The 18,877-nt window shown below is 41.6% G+C and overlaps 1 protein-coding gene across 2 annotated transcripts in view; it reads right to left on the bottom strand.

The window, feature by feature from the left end:
• Positions 1 to 8,328: 8,328 nt before the first annotated feature.
• LOC147439846 (alanine aminotransferase 2-like) overlaps positions 8,329 to 18,877 on the bottom strand; it is a 99,691-nt gene continuing 89,142 nt past the window's right edge. For both annotated transcript variants that reach the window (XM_086485582.1, XM_086485583.1), the window contains exons 9-15: positions 12,498 to 12,635; positions 12,290 to 12,364; positions 12,012 to 12,132; positions 11,736 to 11,890; positions 9,869 to 9,943; positions 9,355 to 9,558; positions 8,329 to 9,135 (exon numbers count right to left, since the gene is read on the bottom strand). In XM_086485582.1, coding sequence (XP_086341708.1) covers positions 9,019 to 9,135; positions 9,355 to 9,558; positions 9,869 to 9,943; positions 11,736 to 11,890; positions 12,012 to 12,132; positions 12,290 to 12,364; positions 12,498 to 12,635 — 885 coding nt within the window. In that variant the 3' untranslated portion in view covers positions 8,329 to 9,018. The remainder of the gene's footprint in view (positions 9,136 to 9,354; positions 9,559 to 9,868; positions 9,944 to 11,735; positions 11,891 to 12,011; positions 12,133 to 12,289; positions 12,365 to 12,497; positions 12,636 to 18,877) is intronic.

An 18,877-nucleotide genomic window follows, 5' to 3' on the forward strand; every position in this document is an offset into this window, starting at 1 on the left:
AGGACCCTCAAGGTACGGTTATCTTTTCCAAATCTTATGACCTTAAAGATGTCCACACCAACAATGAAGCAGAGTACCTCACTCTTCATTTGGGCTTGAAGCATTGTGTGAAGTTTGGCATTTTGAAGCTAGTAGTGAAAGGTGATGCACTGTTGATTATCAAGAAACCATTGCCACTGGCAGGTAAAGAGGGATTCCCTAAAGCATTGGTTTTCTCCTTTAAAAGTTGCTAAAGTTCTTTGAATCGGTCCAGTTTAAACATGTCAAGACAGAGCAAAATCAAGAAGTGGATCAGCTAGCTAGTAGTAGAGTATAGATGCATGCTGCACATTATATGTGACACCCACCACTTATACAAGTAGGGAGATCTTGAAGGAGATAGATGAATTTTTGAGCACGGGCCAATGTCCGGAGAGTTTATCCAAGCTGCAGAGGAGGAGAATTTCTCAAAAGACGTGCATGTTCATGTTGATTGGCAAAGACCTGATGACATATGGCCGTGATGGAGTGTTGAGGAGGGTGCTTTACAAAGAGGAGACCATCATGGTTTTGGCACAATTTCATGAAGAGAGCGGACATCATGGTAAGGATTAGGTACTTTTCAGAGCTCCTAGAGCTGGTTTTTGGTGGCACTCTATTTTGTGGGATGTGCACTATTGGTGCAAGACATTCCACGAGTGTGAGACCATGGGTGAAAGACGACTAGTAGAGCGGAGTCATAGGAGCCTATCATAGCCCAGAATGCTTTTCAGAAGTGGGGTTTGGATGCCATCGATCCACTCCCTAAGTTGGTGAGCGGTAAGAAGTATATCTTGGTAGCCATTGACTACCTTACCAGGTGGGTCGAGGCCAAGGCGGCTAAAGATGTGAATGCTCAAATAGTGGCTCGGTTCATCTTTGATTGCATTTGTCCCCGTCTTGGAGTGCCTTGGGTGCTCATTTTTTATAGAGGGTAGGGTTTCCAAAGTAAGCTAATGCATACATTAGTGGAGATGTTGGGCGTTCAACATCCGTTTTCTTCACCCTATCACCCCCAGAGTAATAGTCTAGTGAAGAGTACAACTAGAAAAATTACAAAGTATGTGTATGAACAGGAGATAAAGTGGGAATCTAACCTTGAGAAGAGCTTATGGGCGTACAGGAAGTCCTACAAGGTGGCCACAAACTTTACTCCATTTGAGCTAGTTTATGGAAAAGAGGTGGTGCTACCAATGCATGCAGAGCTAGGATCTTTGAAGGGTATGTGGTGTGTCAATGCCACTCGGCAGGATATTTTTCACGACCGTATTGCTAGTCTTGAGACCTTACAGATGAACAAAGAAGTAGCAACATATTTCTATGTGAAGCAACGAGAAAAGCGAGTTGCAAAGTTTAACCAAGACCTATCAGACAAGGAGATACAAAAAGGCGACCTTGTAATGATTTATGAAGTCTACCTTGAATTCACTTTCCAAAAGAAGTTCAAAAAAAAATGGATCGGTCCATACAAGGTGCATAAAGCTTTTCGTAATAGGACATAGCAATTGGTGCAGGCAAATGGTGAGTTTCTAAGGCAGATGGTGAATGATGTGCAGCTCAAGTTGTACTATGATAGGGGTTTAGTGCAATCTAGGGGGTTGGGCAACCCACCTGAAGAAAGACAACATGCAGTGGAGATAGAGCCTTATACATATGGTTGTAGTTTTTTGGTTTGTTTGGTTGCTTGTTGGTGTTACAATTTTAAAGTTCAACAAGGAGGATTTGGCAATGATGGTACAGTCAAAGATGGTCAAAGCTAGAAATAGGCACAAGCAGGGGTATGTATGTTCACAGGTGCATGCTAGGGTGTTGAAGCAGGTAGAAAGGTCATGGGCAGACAGGTGGTTGTCCGTATGCATTCTTAAGGTGGTTTATTAGGCCAAAAAGGTTCATGTGGGCCAAACAGGTTGGCTACTCAAGGTGTCCAAAGTGCTAGAAGTATGTAGCAAGTTGTGGTTCTCAAAGTGCTCTCCGATCTAGTCCAGACGGCTTCTCAAACGGAGCTACGAGGTGAGAGTTATTGCAGTATGAATGGTGGAGTGCTTTGTAGATCCCCAACGAATTGAGCAAGAGCAGATGGATGGTCAGAGGAAATGTGAATGCACGAGTCTAAATTGCTTGGTTTGTGGAGCACGTTGATCTTTTCGGATCGACGATTGGAGTCCAAATGCCCGAGATATGGTCAGTCAAAGATTTTTTGGGGGCTAGATCTGTGTCGATTTGACCGCCTTGGTAGGTATGCCATCATGTGGGTTTTCAGTCTGGCTAGGGTTTACAAAGGTAATATGCAACATAAGAAACTCACTGGAAGTTACAGTGCCTCAATCGGGGCTATGAGCACAAAGATATGCCCAGTCAAAGTTGGTAGACAACCACGGCGAAATAGAGTCAGATGGTTTTCTCCAATCTTGCGGCTCGTCTTGTTAAAAGGCATGGGAAATTCAGAAGGAGAATTCACTCATGCAAATTGAGGCCAGAAACAAGGACCATCGGAGGGATTTTATAGAGATTCCATCTGATGGGTGAGCAAGAGGATGGAGAATTTTCAAGGTGGTACAAGAAGAAGATTTTTTTTGGTTGATGTTGAAAGTTTTTGGGAGTGCTTTGGGGGGCAGTCAACCAAGCACTTCCACATGGCATGAGATAAACACATATACAAAGTGAGTGAGAAGAGGTAGGGGGTATTTATACATAAGGTGGCATTTGTGTTAGTATCTAGCAAGGGGGGGGGGGGGGGGGGGGGGGGGGGGGGGGGGGGGGGGGGGGGGGGGGGGGAGAGAGAGAGAGAGAGAGAGAGAGAGAGAGGCTCCCATGAAGCTCTCCCTTCCTCCCTCACGCGGGCGGAGCCCGGCACCATTGATGGTGGTCCGTCGCATTTGTGGCGACTATGGGTGCGGTGGTCAACAATATTGCTGCAAGGCAAAGGGAGCACTAGCGCTAGCAATAGTGCCCCGGGTTCATGAGAATGTGAGAGAGATGTGCAGAGCCCACCAAGAGAGCACCGATCTCTTCAAAAATTGCTTAGTTGAGCGGCCAAATGGACTAATGAGGAGAAACTTACCAAAAATGGGCAAGCACCTCTATTAAAAAAGACTTTTTTTATCATTTTAGGGGCTTTTTGGACAGTTTATTGTATGAGGAGCAAAAAGGGTGTGTGTTTTTTTGGAGCTACCCAGAGTTTTGGCACTTGGGGATGTTGTAAGTGGTTTTTGAAGCTAGATCAAGCCGTGATTTTCCTATTTGGTTCTAGTTCTCCCCATCCCCCCTCTCTTTCTCCTACCCTTGTTTAATTCCCATGGTGTCGGTAGTGGATGTGTGTGCCCCACGAACCGACGGTGCTTGTTTGGAGAGAGTGAGATAGAGTGGTTGTGTGTGTTTAGAGGGTTGAGATGGACCATGATGGTGTGTGGGTACGGTGTGGTGATCTTGTCGGGCATGTGCGCATTGGAATGTGTGTAAACGGTGGTTTGCTAGTGTGATTTGTCCATTTTGAAGGTGTTTTTGAGAGGACAAGGGTGTTGTAAATAACTTGAGCTATGCCAATGTGTGTTCAGATGTGTTCACCATTCACCATCTCCACAGGTTTATAATTGATATTTTTCTCGGTTTATAAGGGAGACTATGTCAAATTTCTCCCGAAATTTCTCGCCATATGCCTTTTGATGAATATGTAGATTTTGGTCTCTTGACATCCATTTAGCAAATTTGTGTGATATTTCAGAGTCTACAAAGATGACTCGTGATAGGTGAAGGTCGTGTTCATGCCGATACTTGCATTGTTGGCATTGTGGTCACACAGGGCACATTAGGCGGCTCCATTGTTTCAGACGTATGAGGCAGCATCATCGGAGATGTATACGTGATGCATGTGAGGTTTTGACATAGGCTAGAGAGATGGCTTCAAATGCAAGTGACGGTGCTGCCATGTTTATCTCTAGAGTTCCTCTTGCTTATATGTATGGCATAGGTGACATTTCTTTGCATTGGTTGCTAGATGAGAATGCAATTTTCCACATCATACCATCTCATGAGTGGTTTAGTATCTTATTTAGTGGGAGGCTTGGTTGTGTGTACTTGGCCGATGGTTCGACGTTGACATTATAGGAGCAGAAAATGTATGCTTGTCATTACCCAATGGTGCATCTTTTATGCTACGGTATGTGCCTTATGGTCCTAAGATTGTGCGGAGTTTGATCTTGGTGAGATATCTAGCAGATTGAGATTGTCATGTAGTGCTTTGAGAGAAGTCTTTCCAGATGCGTTGCAAATCTCTTGTGATTGCGAGAGGAGCTAGATATGGTTTTTCTGTTGCATTAGATGATCTAAGGTTTGAGATGGTTTGGTCTTGATTGTGTCATTGACATGTGGTATGCAAGAGACAAGACATGTCTCATTTGTGAGTGAGCTCCACAACACACTCCCACTTAAAAGCGAGTGTGTCAATAAGTGGGTCCTACTAGCTAACTACTAATATATACAAGTGATGTAGGCGAGAGACACTCTCAACCTATACCCATTGGCTCACTCACTAGATCTACATGCAACACATTGGCTCTAGTGATAGGCAAGCGTGTGACTCAATGCTAGCGCCTACATGCAAATCCTACAAACATCTTTGTATGTTTTGCATAGCTCCACAATGCATCATGCTAGTGTCAACCATTGTACGACTCAGAGTTCTTATTGAAAATGCTCGAACTACAATTGCTAGGTAGGGCCTTGACATTAATAGGTCGTACATGAGACGGTCAAACACAAAAGAAATTTACATAACCTTGGTTGTACTAGTCTCCTCAATGCTATCTGCATATATTGCATCATGAGGACTACTCATCACATATGGATGTGTCATCATCAACACTGGAATTTCTACGTCCCTCGTATCCATAGGCAGGACTATGTGTCTTGGCATCATGAGCATATCAAAGAACTCCATGTCTGTCATCTTTGCATGTGCCTCTATGGAGTAGACTCGCTCTCCCTGCATAGACTTTGCCAACACCTGTTGTGTCTCGGCATATGCCTTGCTCCATGGTCGTATGTCCAGTGTCTAGGTACCTATTGACTTCATTGACTACTAACCTTATTATTTCTACATAAAAGAATATACCTTGCTCCAAGGTCGGGTGTACAGTTTCCAGGTACCCATTGACTTCATTGACTATTGACCTTATTCTTTCTACATAAAAGAATATGGGGTCTCACTCTTTAGTAGTGAGTACTCAACCGACACGCAGTCTATCACTCTACACTCACTGCACACGCATCTGCACCACATAGCTTCCGCATTGGCATCCTCTCTAGACAAGCCAAATAAAGGGTTTTCTTTTTAAAACACAACCAAGTATTTAAAAGAAGAAATTAGTGTGCACTTAAGCATCAAAGAAAGCATGTTCTTCTTTCACACAACTAAAGGATTTTCTTTTTTCAACACAATATTTGAAAGAAGAAATTAGTGTGCACTTAAGCATCAAAGAAGACATATCCGTCTTTCACACAACTAAATCTTCTAGAGAAGATATCAGAGTGCATTTAAGCGTATATGCAACAATCAAAGAATCCTAAAAAGCATGCTTATAACATGTTGTGTGTATCAGTCTACTTTGAGCCTGACAAAAAACACTACACATCCAACCTTTCAAATCATCTACGAAGTGACTAGGAACTACAATAGCCAACTCAGCTCACAAAGGGTAAGACTCAAAATCATGTATGATACCTAGCAACCTAACCAACGTGCCTCATCGGTAGCCAAGATTCATCAATGGAAAAAAAAAATCTTCATAACCAATATAGAATCTAACCTAAGCTTTAGACTTAATGCGGAGTTGTGTCAAGCACCTTTTTATAAGCAACCCTATATGGCCAATGTGCAATGCAATTGCATCTCCCAATTTGCTCCCCCTCCCCTTACAATCTTTGTGAGCATCGTAGTCAAGATTTTGTTTTGTGCTCTACTTGTATGCTGGCTTGTGTGTGATAGGGAACTTGTTCAACTGATTGCAAACATCTATATGGCATGCAACTATTTTTAAGAGAGTTATTTCCATGAGGATAACAAGTCTATATATGTTGCCTCTTCATCCAAGTTCAACTTTAGTGCATGTAACCAGCTAAAGATAATACTAGACTCATTCAAATATGAGGCAATGCCATGCCCTCTTTTATTTGCGCGGTAAACAAGTTCTTCATAAGAGAAAACGTATTAGAAATAGTTTCCTTCTTACTTCTTATCTTCGGTTGATTCAGAATTTATTGTGATAAGCATCTGCGCTTTAGTCTTAATTGGCAATACACGTTACTTTTGGCTCAAAGATGATGACTAGGATGACAACGGATACTTAAGTAAAAAAGGAAAAGTAAGAGTGGAATAGCTCCAATGAGTGGTTTGAAAGAATTAGTACCCTTAGCTCCGGTCGACTCTAGCATACATGACGCAACCTATTTTGATTTCTGTGGGCTGCCTATTAATTTAGATTACAGCGAATCGTCTCGTGGCAATTTCCAAGGCCCTGCAATTGGCCTTCAACCTATCATTGACCCCTTAAACATGTTCCTCAACCAGCAACATAGTATAAATTTGAAATTTCCCAAAAATACCATGGTAATATTTCCCAAAATTTGAGTTTCCATTTGGTAACATTGTAGATTTTTAATTTCACCAAAAGAGGGAGTACTCCAACCAACCTGAAGAACAAAGAAAAATACTCTCTCCATTTTCTATTATCCAAGGATGAGACCTTTTGCATCCAAACACAATCTTTTGAAATTTTATGTGTTGATCCTCATACACAAGGATGACCTGATTTTTGTGCTTTTGTAAGAGGTAGATACTGGCCTTGGAACACCTCCAGTGTTAAGACCCCTCTAATTGTACCATGGGTGAAAAGGGTTGTTAGCAATAAGCTGACAAAATACCCTACTCAATATTGTAACTCCCTTCATTTTCGACATAAATGTGAAGTCGATATTCGAGGCTAAGAGCTTCCATACCCATATGTTATCTCAAGTCGTTTTCCTAAACAGATTTTCTCACTAGAGGTAGATGGCCTCTATAAGTATTGTTTAAATCCTTCCATTGGGCTGAAGTGTGTGGAATCTTTCTAGAAGCTATTGTTTTCACTTTATTTCTAGAAACATGTAAGTCTACCTAGATCGTCAAAAATAATGGCCCTAAAATAATCATTTACATGCATGCGGCGATCAATGTTTTTTAGTCTTTTTCCATGCACTTTACATTTTTAAAGCTGTTTGGATCAAGAGTCTAAATCCATGGAGGCATAAGTTTCAACATTAGGTCAAATGCCTCTACTGTTTGCTGAATGCAATTAAATTAATGCACATGAATTGGAAAACCACCATTTATTCTTATAATAATCTGTTGGGATCCTCCAAAACCCCAACAGCATATAACAAGTGGAGCATACTATCAATGACCGAGAAAAGTGCGATCATGCAAACAATCTTTTCATTACCAACATTATTGATCTTCCTAATAGAGATAATTTTGAGTGAACCATTAAATGTACAAACTCCAGTTCGTTATAGGGGAAGACACAAGGAATAATGATAAATTCAACAAATTAGGCAATCAAAGTGTAAAATCTGTACAATTTTATTAAGTGGTAAGCAGACTTTTGTTTAATTCAACATAGAATCCATCATCAATGTGGAGCACAATTCACGATCCATTTTGCGGCTTTGACATGCTGCATCATACAAGTCCCCAAACAGTATTTGTTTCGCATAGTTTGACATATCTATTACTTGTAGCATATATGCCAGAGTTAGATATAAAGAGAAATGAACCAACACCCTCATGCATTTAGCACATCAATAGATTTATGGAGTCGTAAGGCTTTTTCTTCCTCGAGAAAAGGATTATACAGGTAATTTCATTTTACAACCTTTAGACTTGTTACCTTGAAGTACTTGATAGCTTAAGCTAATATATGAGAGGCATAATGCATGTAGGATACCACAAGATGTAGATACACGTCAAGGGTGTACTAAATAATCAGCTCTTGATGCATAATCTATCTCCTAACCTACTCTCTAAATGCTAAGTACCTTTTAAAAGTTTGGGGCCACAAAACAAATGGCCAATACATTTAATAAGTCTGAAAGTTGGTCATGAAAGTTTACAAGCATTGCACCCAAAAGAAAATGACACAACTACAACTGAAAATATTCTAGAATAGAAGCCCCACACGCAAGATTCTATTTTCAAGTGTAGAAGGACCATATAGCTCTACCTCTGGCATTAGAAAAATTCCTCATGATGCACCCACATGGTCCCCGGAGTTCAGGTTTGTTGCAATCACCCATTTATAATAAGAACAGAAAGTTCAAAACCCATCGCCAAGCTTGGGTTTATAGGTCAAAATTACAAGCATTAAGGCATTGATGTAACAAGATCATCAAAATTTAATGTTGTGCAATGGGTGGCTTGAGGCATCAAACTCTCAGAATTCACCATTGTCAGAATGATTTTGCTTTATGTGATGATAACCAATGAGGCTTGGAGCCTAGTCCATATATCCCTCTCTGGATATCGCACAGCCTCGAAGGCTGAAGGTGGAGGAAGACAGCTAGCACAACCTGAGATCAGCAATGGAGGGTGCGATCGCTCGCGCGCACAGCAGAAGGAGAGAGGCAACCCAAATGCACAGGTGGGTTCACATAATTTGTCACACGCTTTAGGTGAAAAGCACAATCCATTATGACCACCTCAAATTGCATTCATGGGTTCACAACAATTCGTCTCGTTGTACAATTGGCAGGTGAGCTTCGCTCTTCTCAACAAAAAGCAGCTCATTATTCCTGTTGACTCTTATTGAACAAAATTTTGGGAGCAAGGAGCTTCACAACTGGGTAGCATGAAGAATGAACCAGAGTGTTACAACGTGGTAAGAAGGCACAAAAATGAGAGTGTGCAGGAAGGTCTGTATTGTGGTCAGCGCTTATTGATAAGATCATAGTTAAATATACTCCCTCCTCTCAGGGCTGGAACTCCTGCATGAATCTTTCATGGAAAGTAGAGAGCTTTGTAATGATGCTGGGCATTTTGTCCTCTGGTGGAAGGATCGTGATTCGAAAATGCCATGTTCCTGGCACCTGATCAGAAAGCAAGTCGTCAGCTCAAAAGGTAAAACATGTCACGACCATGCACTGTATAGCACCAATAGAGGACCATGATGATATCCTTCCTTTTTTCACCTTTCTCATACGCCCCCATGCATAATGTAGCAACAATTGTAAGAGAGGACCATGATGATATCCTTCCTTTCTCCGGCTACAATGCATACATCAATTGAAGCTGTCCTTGACACTTACTTGGCGAAAACCTGAGCCTGGCACCACAACAATGCCAGTGGCATCCAGCAAGCGCCTGCAGTAAAACGTATCTGGGACCATTCCAGCAGCTTTTGCAGCTTTGATGGCTCCCTCTGGCAATTCAATCCTAGGAAACAGATACATGGCCCCTTCAGCTTCATTGCAAGTCACACCCTCCAGCTTGTTCAAGGCCTCTGCAAGCATCTATCACCACACGCATAGAAGTCATTACCTCTCTCAGTTACCCATGCCTTACTATACATTCCTCTAAATGAAATTGCCTATAAAAATACCTCTCAGAATAAGACAACACAACATAGGACAAGACACAATAGGAGACTAGCATATTTCCAGTCAAGAAGTGTACACAAGAAGACATGATAGGAGACTAGCATATTTCCAGTCAAGAAGTGTGCACTACCTTTCCGTGCATCTACAAAACTCTTCTTCACTAAGCTGCATACTACTTCGTAACTTTCTCAGTATGATACAACCATGAATTTTGAACACACACCTTTGCTCTCCTACCAAGAGATGAGAGAATTCCATCCCGCTCATTGGTATACAGTTCAAAAGATTCATCTCCGACCTGCAAAAATATCCTGAACATGTAAAGCTGGCTGCATTTCTTCAGTACAGAGAGCTATATATACCTTCATAAGGTCAAAAAAAGTCTCAACTTACGGATTAGGTCTCCCCAATCTTGGAAAATTAAAAAGTCTTTCGAAACATCAAAAGGAAATAAGTGAAGGGTGAGTTTAGGAAATGAAAAGACCCATGGAAGTGGAAAGTCAAAAGATATTTTTTGCTTATATAAAGAGAGATGGTTGATTGCACATTAATACATTTGTGTTTTTCTTTGCTTAATTTCCCTTTTATCGTTTTCTTCTCTTTAGAGTGTCCTTTCACTATGTAAGTAGTGATTATATTTATTTTGAAGCCATTAGGTGTACAGATTATAAGAGAGGCTAAGACACTCAAAAAAAATACAAATAAAGTAAAAACTAAATCACTTTTTTACTAAACAAAACTAGATAAAAACAAACCATGATTCACTTTAAAATGCTTTTAGAAAAGGCCTGAGCAGAATAAGTTAAAGAAGCTTACTTGACTTAATCTTAGAATTCAGACTCCACACAAAAAATTCTTCGAAAAAAATCTTAAATCCTAATGTAAGTTAAAGACTGTAATCGAATATTACTAAGTACCTACCTAGAAGGCAAAACATAACCAAAGAAGCACAAAGTTCACTTTACAATATGTGACCTTAACATTGCTGCTTGACACTTGTCCAAACAGGAAGAAAAAGATTCTCACCTTTATCATGCATAGCTTGGACAACAGCTATGACATCCCTACTCACGTCATCAGTGCCCAAGAGTAGGTGCAAGTTTGTATAGAGCTCATTCATAATATGGACGTAGCTATGACATCCCTACTCACGTCATCAATGCCCAAGAGTAGATGCAAGTTTGTATAGAGCTCATTTATGATATGGACATAACTCTATAAAACCAAAGAACTGAGTTACTATCACCCTGCGTCATACTCAACCATGGTGAAGGCTAGCATTGATCAAGTAGGAGTAAAATTACTAATAGCACCAAAGATCTAAACAGAAAATTAGTGCACTAGTAGATTAAACAATAAGTGGGCTTTTAAGCTCCCTGCTTTTATTGAATTTACTACTAATTGTCTTGAACATCCAAAAGAAGAAACATAGAAAATAAATTTACTATATTGCAAAAATGAGCAAATATTTTTCATGATTCTTTTGAATGAGTATCTTCTTTTCTTAATGAGTAAAGAAATAAGATGACACGACTAAACAACAAAAGAAGATTTATTAGAACAAAGTCGAGAAAATCTAAATAGTTGAGAGAAAATGACACAATATTTGGCAAAAAGAGAGATGTTCGAAGAAATGTGAGGCATATAGATGATATTTAGATCAGCATACTCCAGTTCAAGGCGTTTATCATAGATATCTACTTCCAAACCCAAGGGAGTTCGAAATATCTAAAGGTCTAAAAAGACACGATAATTACTATTCCTAGTACAATTAAGTTCACCTTACTTCTTGGGATAAATTCCTCTAGCTACAAAACTTGAAATCATGTACATAAAATCTTGAAAAGGAACGTCAAGAACAAAATGATCATCTACAAAAGTGTCTTACATCGTATAACTTGTGCATAAATATTGGGCAAGAGTTAGCAAGGACATGATGCTCCAATAAATCAAACTCACACGTAAGAAGATAGAAAATGGCAAGAAAAACAGCACAATCGGTGCCCAATTTCATGACATACTTCGTCCACCTGCACATACATGAACTTCAACAGACCATTATAAGCTTCAGATAACAGAACATGAGATACCTTTGGAGGGTTCATGACAAGGCTCATCATTATTTGCCCAGAAATATTAGAGCAAAGGTTAACAGATGCCACTTTGTAAATCTGATCCTTGACCTCTGAATCTAAACCAGTCACCTCCATGTATCCACCTCTTCGTCCACATTCTCCATAATAACCTGGAACAATGCACCAAATCAAAACATAGATTCTGTACAGAGAGTGGTGATGCTTCACAACAGGGAAGTCCTATTTAAATGTTCTCTAAACCTAAGATAAATAATAATTTTTGGGATGAACCTTTTGAGATGGAATGAAATGACACCAAGCTGAAATCCTTCTCTGTATATCCCATGCTCCTTGCAATCTTTTTGAAAGATGTAAACTTTTTGTTATCCACATAAACATTTTCTTGATAGACCTGCCAACTCAAGGTGTATTAAAACCACCAAACCTGATACAATACACATGTTACACAAGACATCTGAAAAGAACACAGTAGGTAAAACTCTTCCTCAAAGTTTAATCCTATTTGCTTTCAGATCCTATCTAATGCTTACGAGACATTGTAAACTCACTTCATCAGCTAGCAAAAGCAAGTTCTCGTCTTTGCAAAATTGGACAATACTTTGCTGGTTTTGTTCTGAAAGCACCTGCATATTAAGAAGACCAAGAAACACATATACATCCATATGATGATAGAAAACACAGCAGAGTACTATGGGGGCACATAACAGAATGTTTCCTTTTGTTCAACAAAGCAACACCCTGTGCAAGTCTGCATACCTGACCCGTAGGATTTCCAGGATTGATGACAACCAGGGCCCTCACATTGATTCCTGCTGCAGTGGCAGCTTGCAGCCGTGATTTCAATTCAGAAACGTCTAAACCCCATCCTGTGCTTTCATCCAGATAATATGGCACCTGTGAAATCAATCAAGGCATAGAGATGAGACATTGAACGCTTAAACAAAGCAAGGATCAAAACACAGTCTTCAAGCAGTCCAAACACCTAAGGTTGCTGGTCAATTTCAAGTTCTTATTTCACAATGAAGGCAAGTCTGATCAAGCGGTAGACGACACATGACAGTTTCACTACAACCAGTGCCACAACTGATGAAAGATTTACGCCCTTGTTCAGGAGAGGCTGAAGAGTCAGCATTTTAAGGGAACCACTAGATTGGTTCTCATGAAATCTCTTGCTCCAGCAGACTGCCCAATATCTCCTTCTTTACACAGCACAGCTAAGCAGGAGGATCTTGCATGGGTGGATAGCAGGCATAAAGCACCTGAGGAGAATGACAATGTTTCAGCTATGGTCAGGGTCTTGATAGCCTTCAGAGAGCGTCCTGCCACTACCTAGAATCCTTACAAGGAGCACGAAGGATACAGCTCGAACTAACCATCCTGCAGAAAATACATTTAACACTCCCAGCCTATTATGAGGTGAGCGAATTGCTTGTGATACAGCTCAGCTATACTCACATAGCTAGGAAGGGTTTCCTCTAGACACTAATCTCATGTCTCTTCTGCATGCAATCAGAATAGCCCTGCAGCTGATCATACTGTTCTTTGCATGTGATGCCGCAAGGCTACTGAAAAGTGGCCACTGTTAATTGCCCATGCTGATCTAATGGGCTCAAAGATAACTAATCCTTAATTAAGTACTTAAACTCATGATTAAGACTTAAGAAACTTGAACTGAACTCAGAAACAAGACTCAAAAGACTCTGTGTTGATTAATTGAATGATTGCTTGAAAACTGAGTACAATAGGCTCCTTATATAGGAGACGAAGAGACACAAATGAAAAGACATGTCTCCTGGTGAAGAGACATGACTTTAGACGTAAAGATGCATCCTTTCGGTGAAGAGCTGCAACCATTGGGCGAAGAGTCGCACCCGTAGAGCGAAGGGGTGTGACCAGTCATCGAAGGAGTGTGGCTTTTGGCGAAGAGGCACGTCTCTTGAGCGAAGGGTCATGACCATCCAAGCGTAGGGGTTCTCCTTGGCATGGCACTTTGGTATCTGTAACTAGGAGTAGATGTAATGCTGTTAACATAGTCACAATCGTGACATTCCCTCCCTCTTTAAAAAAAAAACCCATGGTAGTTGTAGAAACTCCGGGAGAAGGAAATGTACTATTGTTGTGCTTCTGCATCCACAGCTCTTTCTGTTAAGTCCCACGTCATGGCATTGTTATTGACCATGACTATTTTGTCAAACTGAAAACTGATCATATCTACAACTTGATCAATGCCTTTGTCAAAGTCTTTTGCAACTTCGAGCTTTATCCAATAAAAGATTGAATCTTTATCTGCTTCGAGTGAAATTATTGGTAAACTGACTTGAGTTTTCTGTTGAGTGATGACCACTGGTTCGAAATCTGTAAGGTATTCCATTGGTTTGCCTGGAACAGTAAGAACCTCCTAAAGGGATGTTGTAGACTGAGACAAAGTAGTGAATAGAACAAGTTGTGTCCAAAGATTCATTTGCAGCGACTAAAGCAACTAAAGTCGTGCTGCAAGAGTCGGTATCTGCTTCATCCTTTGCACCGCTGAAGGCAAGGACTGGAGTCTTCAAGTTTGAAGAATTGTCATTCACCGTAGCATCTGGTATCTGTTTAGAGACAAAGACTGTATTCTGCAAGGCCGATGACGAGGCGAATTTTCCTGCTTGGATCACGGCCAAAGAAGGGGTTATGTGTTTGTTGGTTGTCACATAAGAACTGGAATCTTCTGAATCTTCAGCTTTCTCAATGGGTATTAAGGCTTCCAATTGAGAAGGGGGAGGTTGAGGAAGTTTTTGCCTCTTAGACCTCTGAAGGATCCTCTTGCACAAGAAAAGGATCAATAAATCTTCGACTTTACCACCATCAAATAAGAAAGACTTAAATGTAGGGCATGGCTCGAGAGGGGGAACTTGTCCAACGTTGCGATGTTCACGATCGAGTACTCGACCAGGGTCGGATATATGTGCCACTAAGTCCTGATTTCTTTTTAAGATGAGATCCTTTGGAAGCTTCATGTTGCTGCTTTTGTTGCTGATGATTCCAATAAGAAGTTTGCTGCTTAGAATTGTAACAGTTCCAAGAATATTCATGCGAAGACTTTCGCTACTCGCACGAAGGTACTTTGTGTCTAGGTGTGTCTGAAAAACCATGCTTTGGGTGAGAATTTTAGTTGCGAAACCTCCGATTTGGTCGCTTCAAAGGTTTGCATCTGTAACTGGTCCAAGCAAGTGTTGATGGAAGCAAGACTTGCTGAGAAAGTCTGTTGCATAGCTTCCATTTGGGCTTTGAGAAAGGCAAGCATCTGTGCGCCTGCTGACCATTTTCTTCATGGGACATCGACATGGAGATCTCGACCTCGTCAATGGGAGGTGTCTCCTTTAGAGCGGGCTGTGTAACCTGAGACTAGGAGCTTACTGTGAACACGCACCAGGGACTGGAGGAAGATAATGTTGTTGACTGCGTCCAATCTACACTCTGTCAGGCAGTAGGGTACCGCCCAAGGATGTACTCGAAGTGTGGAAGATGACGAAACTTGCACACTAGTAGGTATGCCACACCACCCACACTTGTAACTAAGTTGCGTGGCAATAGGTGACATAAACCACGTAATCCTGTACTGTCGGCACGACCTAAGACACAAGAACGGGTATTGAATCTAGAGCAAGTACGGGTTCTGGAGGATCTGTAATAAGAATGTATGCCAGCTCAGAAACTAGTATATACTTCGGCTCCATAATTGGTTTGAGAACGAGGATGGATTTTGTTTCGGTCGTCTGAGTGCCGGAATAACACTTATATCGTGGCCAAGAAGGTTCTTCTCCGGCAAACTTTCCTCTGGAACCTCGTCTATGTATGAGAGGAAAGGGATGGGTCATCTACCATGGGTAGAGTTCTGACGACGGGCAGAGGGGAGCCAGAAAGCCAATGCTAGAGGGTGAAAGAGGGCTTGAAATGTGCAACATTTGCTACGTTGCTGGCTGGTTTGGACTCTGGAGGATTCAAAATGTTCACACGTGGGTAAATTGGGACAGACAGCCAACTTTGGCCGACCACTTTGGGGCTTAATAAATTTGCGGTGTGTTAATGTAGGTTTAAAAAGTAACGCTGGTTTCTTAGCGTAAAAACTCCAGCGAAAGAAGGCAACGCTTCAGCCAGCGATTCAACAAATTAGCGTGAGGAGTTTTCAGAACGTGTGAAGAGGCAACCTGCTGGGGACTCGATCGCTTGGTGAGTAGCAACTTTGGGAGAAAAGGGTGCGGTGCGACGTGAGTGAAGGGGTGTCCTTCCATGGTGCCCTTTCACGAAGAGGCATGCCCGTTGATGTGCAGCAACCAACGAAGGTATTCAGCCGCTAGCAGAGAGAGCGCCACACCCACAAATAAGTACTTCTATATGCGAAAGGGTGCCAGCAAAGTGAAGAGGTGCTGCCCGTTGATGTGCCCGTTCGCGGGAAGGGGTGAGAGGGCGGGTTCGAAGGGTTACCACCCCAGGGATGGGGTACGCAAAGAGTCACCAGCACGAAATTTTCCCAAAAAATCACCGGATACGTGGCACGCCGCACACACATCTGTGTCTGTGTCTGTTATTTATGTAATTGGAACAGAAAAATTCATGTTACCTCATGCTCGTGGGTGTGTGTGTACCACCTTTCTTCTGCTTCCATGCAACTACGAGAAGGGGACCGGGGTGGAGAGGGTAGTGACGAGGGTGAGAGGCTCACAACCTTCGGGTCCCGGGAAAAAAATTTTCTATAATACCACTGTAAGGATTCTAGGTACTAATCCTTAATTAAGTACTTAAACTCATGATTAAAACTTAAGAAACTTGAACTGAACTAAGAAACAAGACTCAAAAGACTCTGTGTTGATTGATTAAATGATTGCTTGAAAACTAAGTACAATAGGCTCCTTATATAGGAGACGAAGAGACACAAATGAAAAGACACGTCTCCTGATGAAGAGACGTGACTTTAGACGTAAAGACACATCTGTCGGTGAAGAGTTGCAACCATTGGGCGAAGAGTCGCATCCGTAGAGCGAAGGGGTGTGACCAAACGTCGAAGGAGTGTGGCTTTTGGCGAAGAGGCATGTCTCTTGAGCGAAGGGTCATGACCATCCAAGCGTAGGGGTTCTCCTTGGCATGGCACTTCGCGTATCTACAACTAGGAGTAGATGTAATGTTGTTCACATAGTCACAATCGTGACACTCCTACATCCAGGAAAGATGTAACATGCTTGGACACTCCAAGCGTGAAATCAATAGCAACACACGAACAAAAACTTCAGAATTATTGAACTTTAATAGAGAGAGAGAGAGAGAGAGAGAGAGAGAGAGAGAGAGAGTGAGACACGGCCCGACGGAGTTCCATGCCCAAAGGTATTGGCCCCAAAGTCTGGCTCCCCTTTCGGTATTTCTTTATCATTAATCATTGCAAAGCACAAATCCCGAGGGACCTCTTCTCTCAGACTCTTCGTCCAGATGCTCTGCAAATCGAGGCCCCAGAGACTATTATAAACTTACAAGGGATGCCCGAAAGGCAGTAAACTCAAAAGCAAATTATCCCAAAAGCATCTAGTCCCAAAATCTTCCATAAAAAAGCAGCCAACACAAATTATGGAATTCCGTACAGCCTGCCACATCATCAGCTGTTAGCGCATAACACGGAAATCCGTATTGTTTGCCACGTCGGCCTGTCAACGCAAATCCCTGTTGCTGCATCAGCTTTTCCTGTCCCGGGCAATACTGCCACATCATCATTTTGTAATCGCCCTCGATTACGTTTGCAAAACATACATATGCCATATACCAATTCAATAGACACCGACGCACTAGACAAACACAAATCTAGCACTTACACAAAGACGACTCGGTCAATGCCCATTCACATCATATCAATCACATAGAAACTCATTCAAGATATACGACCATTGTTCCTGGCAACGTATTTAGCAACCACATCTAGATCCATCCCGGACCTCACTGATGTCGGATTAGCTAATTCTTATTGCGAACATGTCTATAGATTCTCAAGACCGAAATGTTGCAATCATTTCGTCTTTCGAACCTGCACTCAAACACAATCACATAAGTGAGCACAAAAATCACATTCGTTTTCGGGAATTCCCATTTCGAAGTACTTCTTTCAGAAAGTCATCTAGCATAATAATGTCAGTCCATCAGTATCCCTGAAATCCAAAGGAAAGTCGATGACTTTATTTCCACCAAGTAATTTGTGACAGAAGCACATTGACTCCCCTCTTGTGCAGTACCGTCTACACCATATTCAACCCTGTTGACCACGGGATCCCTCAGAATAGTCGAAGCTAAACCGAAAATCTCAAGTGATGTGCTATGGAAGATAAGTGATGTCTCCTTCGATTGAAGTTGCTAGAAACTTTGAAGTCGAAGGATCTATAGCATACTGATCTACCATATCGTCGAAGCTTTGATGATGTATCGCATAAACAGCCAGAATCAAGGGCTTTCTAGACAACACATCTGCGACTTCTGTCCACGAACATGGACAATCTGGAAATGAAACTGTGACAAGATGTTAGCCCACCGAATCTACTTTTTCGAAAGCTGCTTGCGACAAGAAGTAGCCTAAAGTTTGGTGATCTGTAAAGACTGTAAAGACTGTAAAGTCGGCTCTGAGAAGATAGTGTCGCCGTTGCGTAAGAGCATGGATAACTGCCAAAAGCTCTCAACAATTTCAAGACGTAAAAACATCCTGCTCTCATAAGGAATTACATGGCCTTTTTGCATCAAGACTGCTCCCAAGCTATGACCATAAGCATCATAGTAAACTTCAAATGGCTTTTGCAAGTCTGGTAAGGTCCCGTAGTCAACTTTTCTTTGAGAGTCTAAAAGGTTGCAATCTCTGTCGATCCCCCAAGTACAAGGAACTCCTTTCTAAGAGCATATGCAAAGGAGAAACTATCTCTGCAAATTTCTGAATGAACCGCCTATAATATGAGCACAAGCCCATATAAGCTTCGAACCTCATGAACGTTCTTCAAATCAGGCCAACCTTGAATAGTCGCAACTTTGGCCAGATCCATCTTTACCCCTTCTGCTGAGACAATGTGTCCCAAGAAGTGTATCTCAGGCAAGAAAAATTCGCTCTTTTTGGCGTTGATAACCAATCTATGTTT

This window comes from Adiantum capillus-veneris, chromosome 16 (assembly GCF_014529385.1).
Source record: "Adiantum capillus-veneris isolate H3 chromosome 16, ASM1452938v2, whole genome shotgun sequence".
Classification (NCBI taxonomy): Eukaryota; Viridiplantae; Streptophyta; class Polypodiopsida; order Polypodiales; family Pteridaceae; genus Adiantum; species Adiantum capillus-veneris.